Source organism: Capricornis sumatraensis, chromosome 7, assembly GCF_032405125.1.
Source record: "Capricornis sumatraensis isolate serow.1 chromosome 7, serow.2, whole genome shotgun sequence".
Classification (NCBI taxonomy): Eukaryota; Metazoa; Chordata; class Mammalia; order Artiodactyla; family Bovidae; genus Capricornis; species Capricornis sumatraensis.
In genome coordinates this window covers 107022965-107036862 of record NC_091075.1, presented here as the reverse complement: position 1 = coordinate 107036862, position 13898 = coordinate 107022965, and the positions used below count along the sequence as shown (strand labels likewise).

Below are 13898 nucleotides of genomic sequence, written 5' to 3'. Positions count from 1 at the left end.
TCCATGGGGTTGCAAAGAGCTGGACACAACTGAGTGACTAAGCATAGCACATGTGTATGTTTATTACTGTGTGTGTGTATATCTGTGTGTATGTGTCTGTCTGTTTCTGTGTGTATCTGTTTGTATGCTTCTCTGTATGTATCTCTATACGTGTCTGTATATATGTTTCTCGCTGTGTATCTGTGTGTCTGTATGTATGTTTCTCTCTCTGTGTGTATCTGTGTATGTGTCTGTATGTTTCTCTGTGTCTGTATGTTACTGTGTATGTGTCTGTATGTTTCTCTGTGTATGTGTATGTATGTTTCTATGTGTGTCTCTGTGTATGTATGTTTCTCTGTGTCTGTATGTATGTTACTGTGTATGTATGTATGTGTCTATGTTTCTGTGTGTATCTCTGTGTCTGTACGTTTCTCTGTGTCTGTATGTATGTTACTGTGTATGTATGTATGTGTCTATGTTTCTGTGTGTATCTCTGTGTCTGTACGTTTCTCTGTGTCTGTATGTATGTTACTGTGTATGTGTGTATGTGTCTGTATGTTTCTGTGTGTATCTCTGTGTATGTATGTTTCTCTGTGTCTATGTTTCTCTGTGTCTGTCTGTATGTTACTGTGTACGTATGTTTCTGTGTGTCTGTATGTTTCTCTGTGTATGTATGTTACTGTGTATGTGTGTATGTGTCTTATGTTTCTGTGTATCTCTGTGTATGTATGTTTCTCTATGTGTCTGTATGTTTCTCTGTGTATGTGTATGTATGTTTCTCTGTGTGTCTCTGTGTCTGTAGGTTTCTCTGTGTATGTGTATGTATGTTTCTGTGTGTGTCTCTGTGTCTGTATGTTGCCATGTGCGTCTGTGTGTGTTATTGTGCGCACACACTACGTCATCAGCAGCCATAATCCCCTGCCCCCTGCTGCCCACAGGTGTCGGTGCTGGTCCTCTTTGCCCTGGCCTTCCTCACCTGTGTCGTCTTCCTGGTAGTCTACAAGGTGTACAAGTATGACCGCGCCTGCCCTGACGGCTTTGTCCTCAAGGTAAGCCCCCAGTCCCTGGGGCCCCCAGTGTGTTTGCACCTTACCCCCCTGCTTTAGTCGCGGCTCCCAAGGCATGGGCCTAGAGTGGTGGGAGCTCCCGGTGGGGCCCCTGCGGGCAGGGCATGGGGTGCGGTGGGGATGTGGGGTGAGCCTCCTGCCCGGCAGGCCCAGTGCAGCCCCTGGGGGTGTGGTGAGGGAGGGAGGGACACCCGTGGAAGTGGAGGTCCTGGGAGAGGAAGACCTGCACTGCCACGCAGGGGTCGGGAGCCCAGCCCCCCTGAACGCGCGTCCCTGCTCTGCCCACCGCAAAACACAGCTGGTCTCTCTTTGGACAGACGATGCTCGCTTTGCTGAGCTGTGTGACGCCTCTTTCTGCAGAGGCTGCACGGAGAAGCAGACGCGGGGGACTGCAGGACTAAAGGGAGAAGAACAAGGGCGGGGCTGGGATGAGGGACACGCAGGAGGTGGTAACGCGCACTGGCCGCGGGCTTGCTCCCGAGTCCCCCACAGTCGGATCTGGGCCCTGTTTGGTTCTGAACTTCCTGGAGCCAGTATGAGGAAGACCCCATGGGTTCCAGGACTATGTGCTGCTGGAATGAGGCAGGACCCGGCACTGAGCAGGGGCTGACCCGGCCTGGTCGCCACCGTCACTGGGCGCCCTTGCTTGGCCGACGCTAATGTGAGGGCCGCGGGGCTCTTGTTTCTGCTCCTCCTCTCCCAGCTCCAGAGCTCCTGACATTCTGTGCCCACCACGTGGGAGGTCTGTGAGGGCGCCCTGCAGGTCCCTGGGGAAGGACTCCAGGCTGGCGAAGCCCCCCTGCCCCTTCCATCAGCCCCTGTGCACACTCTGGGTGGGGCCCAGGCTGGAGGAGTTGATGGTTTGTTTGTAGGCTCAGAAGATGCTGGGGTTTAAAGGAGGCGGATCCAGAGGGCTGGGATCCAGCAGGGCAGAGCCAGGTGGGTCGGTGGGGTGGTGGGTAGCTCCCAGGTACCTGCTGGCTGGTCCATACATGGCCCACCTGGTGGGGCAGCCAGCCGTGGCTAGACTAGAGTGTCGGCCAGAGACCCCCGGGGGATGGGGGAAGTGATGGGACAGTCACTCGGGTGGCTGTGGAGTCTGTGGGTTGGAAGGGAGTGACAGGGGGCGAGTGAGATGGCCCAGGAGGCTAGTAGAGGGGAGCAGGAGAGAGATGGGGGACTGGACAGGTTGGGGTTCTGAGGATGGAGCAGGAGTGACTCTGGGAGGCAGGGGCAACAGGGCAGGACGGGAGGACCCGGGGGTCACAGAGGAGCCAGGGTGACATGGGAGCTGTGCCCTGATGGAACCTGGGTGCACGGAGCATGGCTTCCTGGGGACCAGCGCCCTTGTCCAGGTGGACTGCTCACACATACCTGTGGCCACAGCCCCCCTTGGGGCTTCCTTCTGGCTCATTCTCTGTGACCCCGAGTGCAGAGGAGGGCGGGTCCGAGCTATTTTCTCCATCTTTCATGGCTGGGTTCTGCTAGATTCGCTGGTCCAGGTGGGGCTGGGGAGATGAAGGCCAGTCCGTGGGCTCACCGCAGCACTGGACGAGGCAAGCGTGTGCCTGTTTAATAGATACTGTAGGTTGATGCTGGGGCTCAGCTAGCCTTGGGGATTTAGAGCCCCAGGGAGATTGTTCTGGATCTTCATCTGCTGGGACTTGGCAGTCTCCCCTGGCATCTGAGGGGCAGTGTTTTTCCTGGAGAAGGGGAGCCTGGAGGGCCAGGGAGCTGCTGACCTGTTTCCACTGCCCTCGGGCTACGGCTGGAGCAAGGAAGATGTGAGTGTGTCTCCTTCCTCCCTTTCTGTGTGTTCGTGCATGTGATCAAATGCCACCACCCAACAGTTTACAGGGGGATTTTAACTCAGATCTTTGATGCTCCCAGAAACCCTGTGGGGTAGGTCTCATTAGACCCCATTATACCAACAGGAAATTGAGCTCAGACATGTCCGTGGTACCCAAGGTTACGCCCTGCCCTTCATTCATTACTCACTGCATTTGAAGGGCCCCCTTCTGTGTGCGTGGTGGGGTGCTGGGCGTGCTATGGGGCAGATAGGCAGTGCTGGGTGCCTGCCCTTGAGCTCCCGTTCTAGCAGCAAGCCAGCAGACAGATGCCCGGACAATGTGCATGCTGCCAAGAGTTAGGAAGCAAGGAATACAGGGTGACTGAGCATCTGTGGCCACCTCTTCCAGTAAGACCACAGGGCTTGTCTGGCAGGGATCTAAATGAGGAGGGGGCATTGGTGCGGACCAGCTGTGGGCAACACTTGCGCTGGGGGGACAGAGTGGCCTGGGCCCCCGAGGGAAGGGCTGATGGGCACAGGTGCCCAACGTCTGGGATGCGTGGAGGGGCGGCCCTTGCTGAGGCTGGCCCCAAACTGAGGAGTGTCACAGGAGATTTCAAAGGGCAGATGTGCACTGCAGAGGACCCTAGGTTTCTGGCTTTTTAAAAAAAATCATGAAGTCACTGTATGAGCACTATAGAAAGAGGAAGAGATAGGGAAGCTACCTGATAAAGAATTCCAAATAATGATAGTGAAAATGATCTAAAATCTTGAAATCAAAATGGAATCACAGATAAATAACCTGGAGACAAGGGTTGAGAAGATGCAAGAAAGGTTTAACAAGGACCTAGAAGAAATAAAAAAGAGCCAATATATAATGAATAATGCAATAAATGAGATAAAAAACACTCTGGAGGCAACAAATAGTAGAATAATTGAGGCAGAAGATAGGATTAGTGAGGTAGAAGATAGAATTGTAGAAATAAATGAAGCAGAGAGGAAAAAAGAAAAACGAATTAAAAGAAATGAGGACAATCTCAGAGACCTCCAGGACAATACTAAACGCTCCAACATTCAAATCATAGGAGTCCCAGAAGAAGAAGACAAAAAGAAAGACCATGAGAAAATACTTGAGGAGATAATAGTTGAAAACTTCCCTAAAATGGGGAAGGAAATAATCACCCAAGTCTAAGAAACCCAGAGAGTCCCAAACAGGATAAACCCAAGGAGAAACACCCCAAGACACATAGTAATCAAATTAACAAAGATCAAACACAAAGAACAAATATCAAAAGCAGCAAGGGAAAAACAACAAATAACACACAAGGGGATTCCCATAAGGATAACAGCTGATCTTTCAATAGAAACTCTTCAGGCCAGGAGGGAATGGCAAGACATACTTAAAGTGATGAAAGACAATAACCTACAGCCCAGATTACTGTACCCAGCAAGGATCTCATTCAAATATGAAGGAGAAATCAAAAGCTTTACAGATAAACATAATGGGAACTGCCCCAGACCCCCATGAGGTGTTTACGCTTGGGCGTTCCTTGTACACTTACTCTCAGGGAGCCTCCATGTGAGGTTTAATAGCTGACCAGGGCTGTTGGGACACTTTTCCTGGGCCCCCTCACCTATCTGGTTGTCGTTTCATGTTTAGAGGCTCCGTGACCTCCCCACGCTCACCCCTGACAGACACGTGGCTCTGCTAGGGTCTCTCTGGCCCAAGAGGGCCAGGTCACAGCTTCCTGGGAGCCCTGGCCCCGGCCCCATCCCACTCCCACGTGGCTCCCACGTGCCCCCCAGGGTCTTGCCTGCCACCGGCTTGCCCCCTCCCCACCCCTGTGGTGCCTTCTGAGCATCCCTGTCTGTCTTGCCGCCTTGCTGTGTTGGCGGCAGCAGGACCATCTCGTTTTCTTTGGCCTGGGCACCTAGAGAAGCAGGAATACCTTGTCCTGTTTGGAGGCCCATCTCAGCCTGGAACAAAGTCACTCGCTGCCCACCAGGTGCTGGAGACTTCAGAAGGTTGTGCCAGACCCTGTGCTGGTGGCGTGGACAGAGTGGAGGCGAGGTGGCAGTGCAGGTGGGGGCGGAGGGTGGCTGCTGGCTCTCTGGATGGAGGCCAGTTCACCTGCAGCCTGGCCTGGGAGTGAACAAATGGTTCACCCCTGCAAAGCATCCCTGCTCCAAGACGCCCAGGTGTAGCTGGAGGTCAGGACACCGGTGAGAGGTCAGGACATCAGAATCTGCCTGCAATGTAGGAGACCCAGGTTCGGTCCTTGGGTTGGGAAGGTCCCCTGGAGGAGGGCATGGCAACCCACTCCAGTATGCTCACCTGGAGAATGCCATGGATGGAAGAGCCTGTACAGTCCATGGAGTTGCAGAGTCAGACACGACTGAGCAACTAATACACACAGTGAGCACAGCTGTTCTGGTAAACTTGTAGGGCTTCCCTGATAACTCAGTTGGTCTAGAATCTGCCTGCAATGCAGGAGACCCCAGTTCAATCCCTGGGTGGGGAAGATCCCCTAGAGAAGGGATAGGCTACCCACTCCAGTATTCCTGGGCTTCCCTTGTGGCTCATCTAGCGAAGAATCTGCCTGCAGTGTGGGAGATTTGGGTTCAGTCCCTGGGTTGGGAAGATCCCCTGGAGAAGGGAAAGGCTACTCACTCCACTATTCTGGCCTAGAGAATTCCATGGACCATATAGTCCGTGGGGTCGCAGAGTCAGACACGACTGAGCGATGTTCACTTCACTGTACTCCATCTTCACTAAACCAGCAACAGTGAGTTTCGCATCTCTGAGGTGAGCCAGTAGCTACAGCAGCCGCAGCAGGGAAAACACCCATGGAGCCTGCTGGGCCTCACGGGGCCTGGCTGGGGAAGAGGTGGCTGGATCTGCTGTCAGAGTCAACTTATTTACACAGCTCCACCAGACCCCAGAGCTCTCTAGACCCCCTGCCCCCAACCACGTCCCATCCTTCACCTCTGGCCCTCTTCCCAGACCAGGAGTGATGAAGCTGCAGCTTGGCGGTCGGGGCTGGACCAGGTGTGGTGCCCTCCCTCTGCCGAGAGCCCATGCCCACCCCTTCTTAGTGTAGGCGGCGGAGCGGAGGCCTCGGGGCAGGCGTGGGGCTGCAGGCCCGGGCTCGGCAGGTCTGTGGATCCCCAGTGCCTGGCCCTGAACTGGCGTGGTGGCTCTGCACCCTATGGGCAGCCTGCACCATGGGAGAGCCCCCGACCCTTGGGCTGACACGCCACTTCGCAGACACAAGGCTGGTGTCCTCTGTAAGAACCGTTCAACGTGGAGAGGGAGCCCCAGGTCACGCTCGTTCAGGCTTCTAAATGGGCTCAAATGGGAGCCTTTCTAAGACCCAGATGTGGTCCCTTTCCCCCCACAAATCACTTGTTGAGCCCTCTATGACTGCTCCTGACACCAGGCAGTGGTCCTGCACAGTGGGAAGGCCTCCAGGTCCTGAGGGTGGCGTGACCACCTGGTGCCCAAAGAGGGCCTCGTGAAGGCTGTGGCATTCGCCAGGTTCCCGTGCTTCTGGCTGTAGGAGCAGCTCCTCCCGCCAAGCCCTGTAGACAGAGCACCGCCATCCCCACCTCTGAGGAAGCCGCGGGCCCAGCAGGACCAGGCCAATGGACTGCTGGGGCCCAATGAATGCTGGCGGAACGTGAGGCTGCTGAGGGTACAGCCCTGCCCTGGTGCCCCGGGGACCTCGCTGCCTTGTTTCTCATTGTTCTGCCTTTGGGCAGAGTGTTCACCGTCGGCGGCTTTGTGGGTGGAGTCCAGAGTGCTCTGAGCAGAGGCCCTGGGCTGGAGCTGGCTTCTCACCCAGGTGAGTCTTGCTGGCCACATCTATGAAATGGCACTAACGGATCCCAGCTCATGGGGAGATCCTGTGCCCACAGGGTGCTTGGCCGCTTGCTCAAAAGGAACCAGTTTGGTGGCCAGGCCGGGGTCTGGTGATGGGCCTTGGGTCTGTAGGATAGATCCCCCCCAAGGAACAGCCCCTTAACAGGGAGGCAGAGCTAACCTGCCTTTAGCTTCTGGAGGCTGAGGAAGCCTGCGTTGGGCAGGGACGAGGCTCTCAGAGAAGGTTCCCCTTGTGTGTCCCAGGATGGCGCTCACGTCCACCGGGAGCAGCTACCACCGGCCATGCAGGGGACCATTGGAGACCCATTGTGGTCTCCACGCTGGGCCCATGCAGGGAGGCACAGGAGCGCTTTGAACAGCTGGAGTCTTGCTGGGTGGGCCCTAGGGGATCCCGCTGGTGCGCTTGCCCGTGAGTTGGTTGAGGTTGAGACGCTACTTCAGGGTTATCTGAGCGCTGGATCCTGCGGGCGGGGCTGGGAATCCAGTTTAAAACTCCCTGGTGACCGTGATGTGGCCGAGTCTGGGACCCCCGTCACTTCACGCTCCCTTCACCATGTGACAAGGAGACGGTGGCGGTGCTGTGATGCTTCTGTCGTTTGGAGACACAGATGGTGTATCCCGCCAGATGGAAGGCTCCTCCCTTGTTAAAGCCGCAGCTGGCAGGCAGTGGGGCTCCAGGAAGACCTTCTGTTCTGTCTTGGGCAGCGCTGCCAGCCCCTGGGGGTGTTGCCCCTTTCTTGGCAGGGACCAGTCTAAGAGGTCAAAGCGGCTGAGAAGGGGCCGCAGAAGCAGTGGAGGGCAGGCAGCTTCCCTGTTGGCTCCCCTTCCAACCTGCCTCTGCCACACCCCTCACACCCATTGGTCAGAAGTTAGTCCCGTGGAGGGACACACCCCTCACATCCCATTGGCCAGAAATTGGTGCTGAGGGCTGGGAAAAGTCCTGAGCTGGGTGCTCTGTACCTGCTGATCTCTGGGAGCCCGCCACCCTTCCTCGAGGGCTTGTGTGTGTGTGTTTGGGGGGGGGGGGGGCCGGGGGGGGGGTGACAGTGGGTGGTGGCTTAGCCCAGCTTCTGGATGGACGAAGAAAAGCAGCTTTTGGCGGGGGTGGGGTGGGAGGTGGGGGGTGGTGGTGCTAGACTCCGGGTGAGCTGAAGAGAGCCAGAGATTCTTGTCTCCACTCCCAGCCTGCCCCGGTTCCGTGGTCGGTAGGGAAGCGCCTCTTCCCTAGAGGACAGCTTCCCCGGGAGAGCCTCCCTCTCAAGTGCCCTGGTGGGATCCCCTTGGCTTCCTGCTGCTTTCTGGTTCTCAGGGTCACACCAGTCCCTCCCGACTCCTTGACCCTTGCCTTCTTCTCCAGGCGTTTGTGTCCTGAGGCTCTTCGCTCTCTGCTGTGGCCACGGGCCTCTTTCCAGCCTGTGTTCCGGGTCCTCCTGCCCCCAGGCCCAGCTCACGTGCCCTCAAGTGTGCCTCCCCCAAACCCCCTGGCCCCAACTGGTTCACAGAAGCCTTTCTTCACTGTTGGATCTGGTGGACATGTCAGAAGTTCCATTGTTTTCTAGATTTAAAATGGGCTTCCCTGATAGCTCAGGTGGTAAAGACTCCACCGGCAATGCAGGAGACCCTGGTTCGATTTAAAATAAATCGCGAGTGTAAGATCTTTAGAGCAATAGGAAGGACCACTAAGTCCCCATCACTGTGGCCTTAGAGACGCCCCACCTGTTATGATGCCATCAGCACCAGGCGGTCAGCTCAGCATTGAGTCTCCCCCAAACTTAGGGAGGTACTTGGTGACCACGTGTGTTACCTGGAGACTCACGGGCCCGCCTCCTGCGTCAGTGTGTGTGTCTCAGGGGGCTGCTTGTCTTGCAGAACACCCAGTGCATCCCAGAAGGCTTGGAGAGCTACTATGCTGAGCAAGACTCCAATGCCCGGGAGAAATTTTATACCGTCATTAACCACTACAACCTGGCCAAGCAGAGCATCACCCGCTCCGTGTCGCCATGGATGTCCGTTCTGTCAGAAGAGAAGCTCTCGGAGCAGGAGACGGAGGCCGCCGAGAAATCCGCTTAGCGAGATGGACAAGTTCCTTAACGGTGTCGCTTGAAGGTAACAAGGGGACTTTGAGGGACATTTCATCAAATATAATTACTGATAATTTATAGAGGTTACTCATGTATGGTGCAACTGCTTCTGTTTGCTAATTGCTGCTTTGCAAATACAACTTGCTGCGGACCATTCACGGGCATAAAGTCAAGTGCATATCAGCACTGCTTAGGGAGCTCTGCCACCACTTTCCATGTTAGGGAATCTTAATTTAGTGACTTTCCTGGGATTTATTGGATGCTGTCAAAAAAAAAAATTTACACTGGATATGCAAGGGGTTTGAACTTCAGATAAATAATAATGCATTTTATGGAATTTTTTTTTCGTTTAAACCACCTTGCTGTTTTGCAAACCCGACTCCACAGCCGTATCTAGAGTGACCCCTGCTGTGCTAAGGGCAAGCTGTACTTCACATTTCTTCCCACCTCCCAGAAGGGTACTCCGATAGGCCAAGAAGCCCATGCCCCATAGCGAGTGGTGGAGGACGGTGGGAAGGAAGCAGAGAGGCCCCGGTTTGAGAGGGTGGCGGGGGCGGCTGTGCCCTCCTCTCCCCGCGCTCACTGCCGAGTGAGCAGGTGCTGCAGCGAGGAGGTGGGTACCTCTCTGTACAGAGGGCGCTGGCCGGGCAGCGGAGCCAGGGTGGCCCCTCAGTACCTGTGAATTGGGTCAGAGCACGTGAGGTGGGGACTCTGGGAGGAGGGGACCCCAGGCCGCAGGCTGCAGATTCCCGTCTCCCTGTAGGTAGTCTGTTCTGTGATGGGCAGAGTAGGAATGAAACCCAACCAGCCCTTTTGTCCACGTCTATTATGAACAAGTTTGCACCGACATGCCCGTGATAGCAGGTTAGTTTTGAAACACTTAGTTGGGTGGGAAAAGTGAAAAGTGTAATTGCTGGTATAAGTCAAGGCTATGTTGATTTTTATTTTGTGGGACAGATGTAACTCCTTTGATGTAAGAAACAGGCTGGAAAGGCTGGGAGGGGGTGCTGCAAGTCGTTATGACATTTCCATTCACAATCTTTGTAAGACAATTACATTTCAGCCTGAATCTTGACATTAAAAGTTTATGTTTACAGAATTACCAGTTAGATAAACCAAGTGTGTAAGACGATTAAATAGAAAGAAAGACATTCACAGACATCTTCTTCCATGTTATTTGAATGTGTTGTTTCTGGTGGACATGTCAGAAGTTTCACTGTTTGTTTTTTTAGATCAAAAATAAATGACAATAGTGCAAGCTGTGTTGTGAACAAGCATGGTGGTCATGGCCATCTCCGTTCCTGTTCCCTGAAATGTGCTTCCGAAACATACAGTGTATTTTAGTATCAAGGGTGCGTGCAAACAATGACCATGACCTTGGGGCGTGGGTGGGCACGTACAGTTGTGGACGTGGTGAGGCTGTGGGGAAAAGAGCAGTAACTGTGCCAGAACTCCTGTGTAGAGAGGATCCATCAGCCAATTCCAGCCCATGTCAACGCAGTGCCAAGGCAACTTTCTTTGTGTTTTCTAGTAGATGTGTACTTTACTGATGTAAACTTGCTCACATGTAACTTTCGACATTCTCACTCTGTGCAAATAAAGAACACAAGGATCCCTGTGGTGCCCCTGGACTGTCTTGTGCAGAGCCCTTGACCATACCTTGGGGCCCCCAAGTACCCGGGACTTTCTGCACAGATGTGGTTGCAGATGCCTCACGCATCTGTACCAGTGGCTCTTCCCGACTCCTGCGGCCTGGGTGGGAGGAGAGGCCCAGGCCCTTCTCTGGACGCAGCTTCTGGGGGGCCCCAGGGGCAGGAAGTCAGGCCTCCCCTGCCTGCCCCCCCCCGCAACAGGAAAAGTGCTGCGAGGAGCCAGGCCCCTGCCCACATTTCTTCCCTGACAGGAGGCAGCTGGCCCGCAGTGACATCCTAACCTTGGACCCACCAGTAAGACAGTAAGTGGCTGCGGTTTTATTACTAGTTTTCCAGGGTGAATGAAGGTGAGCCGTCTTTTCCTCTGCTCAGGAGTCTGTGCATCAGTTGCTCAGGCACACAGGAAACACAGGTCCTCTGCCCTGAGGAGCTACTGACCGGCGTTCTTCCTGCCAGGGTGGGGCATGGCTGCTGCCTCCTCTGAATCGGACACGTTTGTGGAGCAGGAAGCCCACCAGGCCCCCTCCCTGGGGCAGCCCCTACCCCCCAGCAGCCCTATCAGGTGCAGGAACCACCCCCCAGCTCCTCCCCTCTGGCCTCAGGATTGCAGCGCAGACCAGTTTCAGTTCTGTGGTTTTCTTTTTCGTTACTGAATGCTTAAGCCACAGGTCTGGTGTCCCTTCTGTGAGCACACGTCTCAGCCCCGCTCCCGTCGGTGGCTCCGGTGCTGGGCGCCGTCCGCCAGGCCGCCTAGCTGTCGTACCAGTCAAGGAAGAGCAGGGAGAAGGAGCACATCACCAGGAAGAAGAGCACCCACACCCGGAAGCCGGCGTTGTTCTTGATGGCCTGGAGGAAGAGGGGAGGGGGTTGGTCCGAAAGGCCCGAGTGTGTCAGCTCGCGCTCCCCCTGCAGGGCTGTGACTGTGAGGGCAGCTCCAGCCTGTGCCTACCTTGCACGGATGGCTTAGTTTTTAAGCAAAACCGAAAGGTGGGTTTAAGATCTATTAGAAGACAGACGCAGTGTCTTGCCCTTGCTGGTTAGCCACCATGTGGCGCCTCTGCATGAGTCTCCCAGGAGAAACAGCTCACATCTGCCCAGGGTTAGACCCACACAGGCAGGCTCAGTGTGCGTGTCTGCTACCCTGGCCTGTGTTTCCTGGCAGTGCGATGGCAGTGGTGGCCCAAGAGTGGTCCCACATCAACCCAAACCTGAGGACTGCACCCAGAAAATAAAGTCCACTCGACAGAGTTGACTGGTGGTCCCATCAAAGACCAGGGCTCTGGTCCAACAAGCTTCTCCAGTGGTACCCAAGCCTGGACTTAGGGAGTGGCCCCTGCACCCTAGAACGGCTCCTCTGCAGGGCGATGAGCAGGCCCTGGGCTGGGCAGGATGAAACTATGAAACTGGTCCATCCACTGCATGGTCCCGTGACTCTCCCCGTGTGTGGGGCCCTGACAAGGTGACCACCACCCTGGACTCAGTGCCTCCGAGTCAGACTCGGGGCCTAGAGTACCCACCTCTCTGATGTCTTCATTGCCCTCCTTGATATTTTCAGTTGCTCCAACTACTAACTGGTGAATACTGTCAATCTCGGCTTCCTGTGGAGGACAACAGCAGATAAATATAACTGTCCTCCTTCCCCAAGTGTCTGTCACAGTAGAAACAGCAGCTGCTGCATGCAAAGAGCAGGGCTTTACACACATGAACCCACACGTTTTCACAGCACCCGGGAGGTAGGCAACACTCACATTTTACCAAAGGGAAACTTCCGGCTCAGAGAAGCTTAGTAACTTTCCCGGAGACACACAGCACCCAAGTGGCAGGACTGGGACTGGACGGGGGCCTGTGCTCCCTCCACCCCCACTTGCCGCCTTCCCGTCCACTCACTGGACAGGCAGGGACAAACATATGAGCTCAATCAGAGAGCGGCTGCCACATGCCAGGGCTTTCAAGGTGCACGTGGCTTTAAAACACACACAGTAGCTTCAAAATGGTGCTTTGTTTGCAAAATTTTAGTCAGAATACTTGGAAAGCTTGTATGTGGGCTCCCGGGCTTACACAGAAGCGTCTGGCTAATAACCCACCCTGCACCCCAACACTACCCTCTAAGGGGTAGGGCTGGCTGTCCTTCCCTCTTCCTCTAGGGGGTGGGTGGGAATGTAAACAAGCTCGGGTTTTAGGGAAACCAGACTGACATGGAACTGGTACCGCAGAGAGGAAAGTGACCTTCAGCCATCTGCTTCCCAGCAGTGAGAGCCACACAGTGTAAGACCCAAGGGCCAGGGACTACCTTGTTCTCTAACTGCGTCTTGGAGACGCTCCCACTGGGGGCAGGTGCTCCCATGAGTGTGTTGTGAGAGCCACTTTGCAACACAGATGAGAAACCCCTGACACACTCAACTCTGTTTGTCTTAGAAATCCTGAGAAGCCAGGTGCAGCTCAGTCTGTGCTCTGCAAGCTCCTCCCAGGTCAAGCCCCGCAGCCCTGGGTGTGACGCAGGCTGGGCTTTGCTCCCACCCCACGGGGTGCCCGTCCAGAACTCCAGGACAGCTGCTTCGTGTCCGAGAAGCAGCCCCCTAACCAGAAGCAACTGTGAATGGCAGCCAGTGCTCTTCGGGGGCTAGGCTAAGAAGCAGACACAATGGTTGTGGAAGTAAGAGCTTCTAGTGCACTCAGCCACTCAAGACCTGAGTGTTTCTCGCTGCACGTAGGCTCCGCCCACTGGTGAAGCTCTGGCTATGCCAGTGAAACAGGGCATCACCCACGTTGGCCGCAGCCACACCCACAAACAACAATGGTTCCCAGTTCAGTTCGGATCGAGAGCCCAGGGCGGGCCGGGCATGTCCTATTCTCTAGCCGAGAGGGACACGCGTGACCCGGCCTCTCTGCAGAGGGGGAGGGGGCTAGGGAGTACCGCAGGTCATACAGCGAGCAATGGGGAACCAGGTTGGGGCTGGCTGTCTGGCTCTGCTGGGGCTCAGAGAGGGAGACATCTGATTGAGCTGTTTTCTGTGTTGGGTGGCTGAACTGATGACCATTAGGCTTCTAAATGGAGGCTTAACATATATGGACTAGAATAGTCCCTGCAATGTGCTTGTAAAAAGAGCAACTCCTGCGAACCTGAACAACCTCGTGTGCCCAGTCTGCAATGATCTGACTCTGGCTGTGTGGTTTAGGGGACATTTTGTGAGCAGAGTCTCTTAAGTCAAGTGGCCCAGTTTAACACTGGAGAAAAATGATTTGTCTTTCAAACCCTTCCAGTCTGTGGATGCTGAATACAAAAGGGAAATTTTACCAGGTGTTTTCTAAAAACTTGGTCAGTTAGTGGCTAGAAGAACTTCCAAACAGTAGGCAGGTAGAAATGTCATGAAAATCCACTTATGAGAACAGTCACACTTGCTGTGAGGATGAGACACCCGAGGTGGCAGGGACCTGGCATCTGTCTGG

At 54.8% G+C, this 13898-nt stretch overlaps 2 protein-coding genes across 3 annotated transcripts in view; one reads left to right on the top strand and one right to left on the bottom strand.

Annotated features, from left to right (window-relative positions):
• NSG1 (neuronal vesicle trafficking associated 1) overlaps window positions 1-8788 on the top strand; it is a 30861-nt gene extending 22073 nt beyond the window's left edge. For both annotated transcript variants that reach the window (XM_068975492.1, XM_068975491.1), the window contains 2 exons: window positions 918-1028; window positions 8588-8788. In XM_068975492.1, coding sequence (XP_068831593.1) covers window positions 918-1028; window positions 8588-8788 — 312 coding nt within the window. The remainder of the gene's footprint in view (window positions 1-917; window positions 1029-8587) is intronic.
• A 2252-nt stretch (window positions 8789-11040) lies between these two features.
• Window positions 11041-13898, bottom strand: part of STX18 (syntaxin 18) — a 115615-nt gene continuing 112757 nt past the window's right edge. Inside the window, exons 10-11 of the mRNA XM_068975311.1 lie at window positions 11969-12049; window positions 11041-11297 (exon numbers count right to left, since the gene is read on the bottom strand). Of these exons, the coding sequence (XP_068831412.1) occupies window positions 11202-11297; window positions 11969-12049 (177 nt within the window). The 3' untranslated portion in view covers window positions 11041-11201. The remainder of the gene's footprint in view (window positions 11298-11968; window positions 12050-13898) is intronic.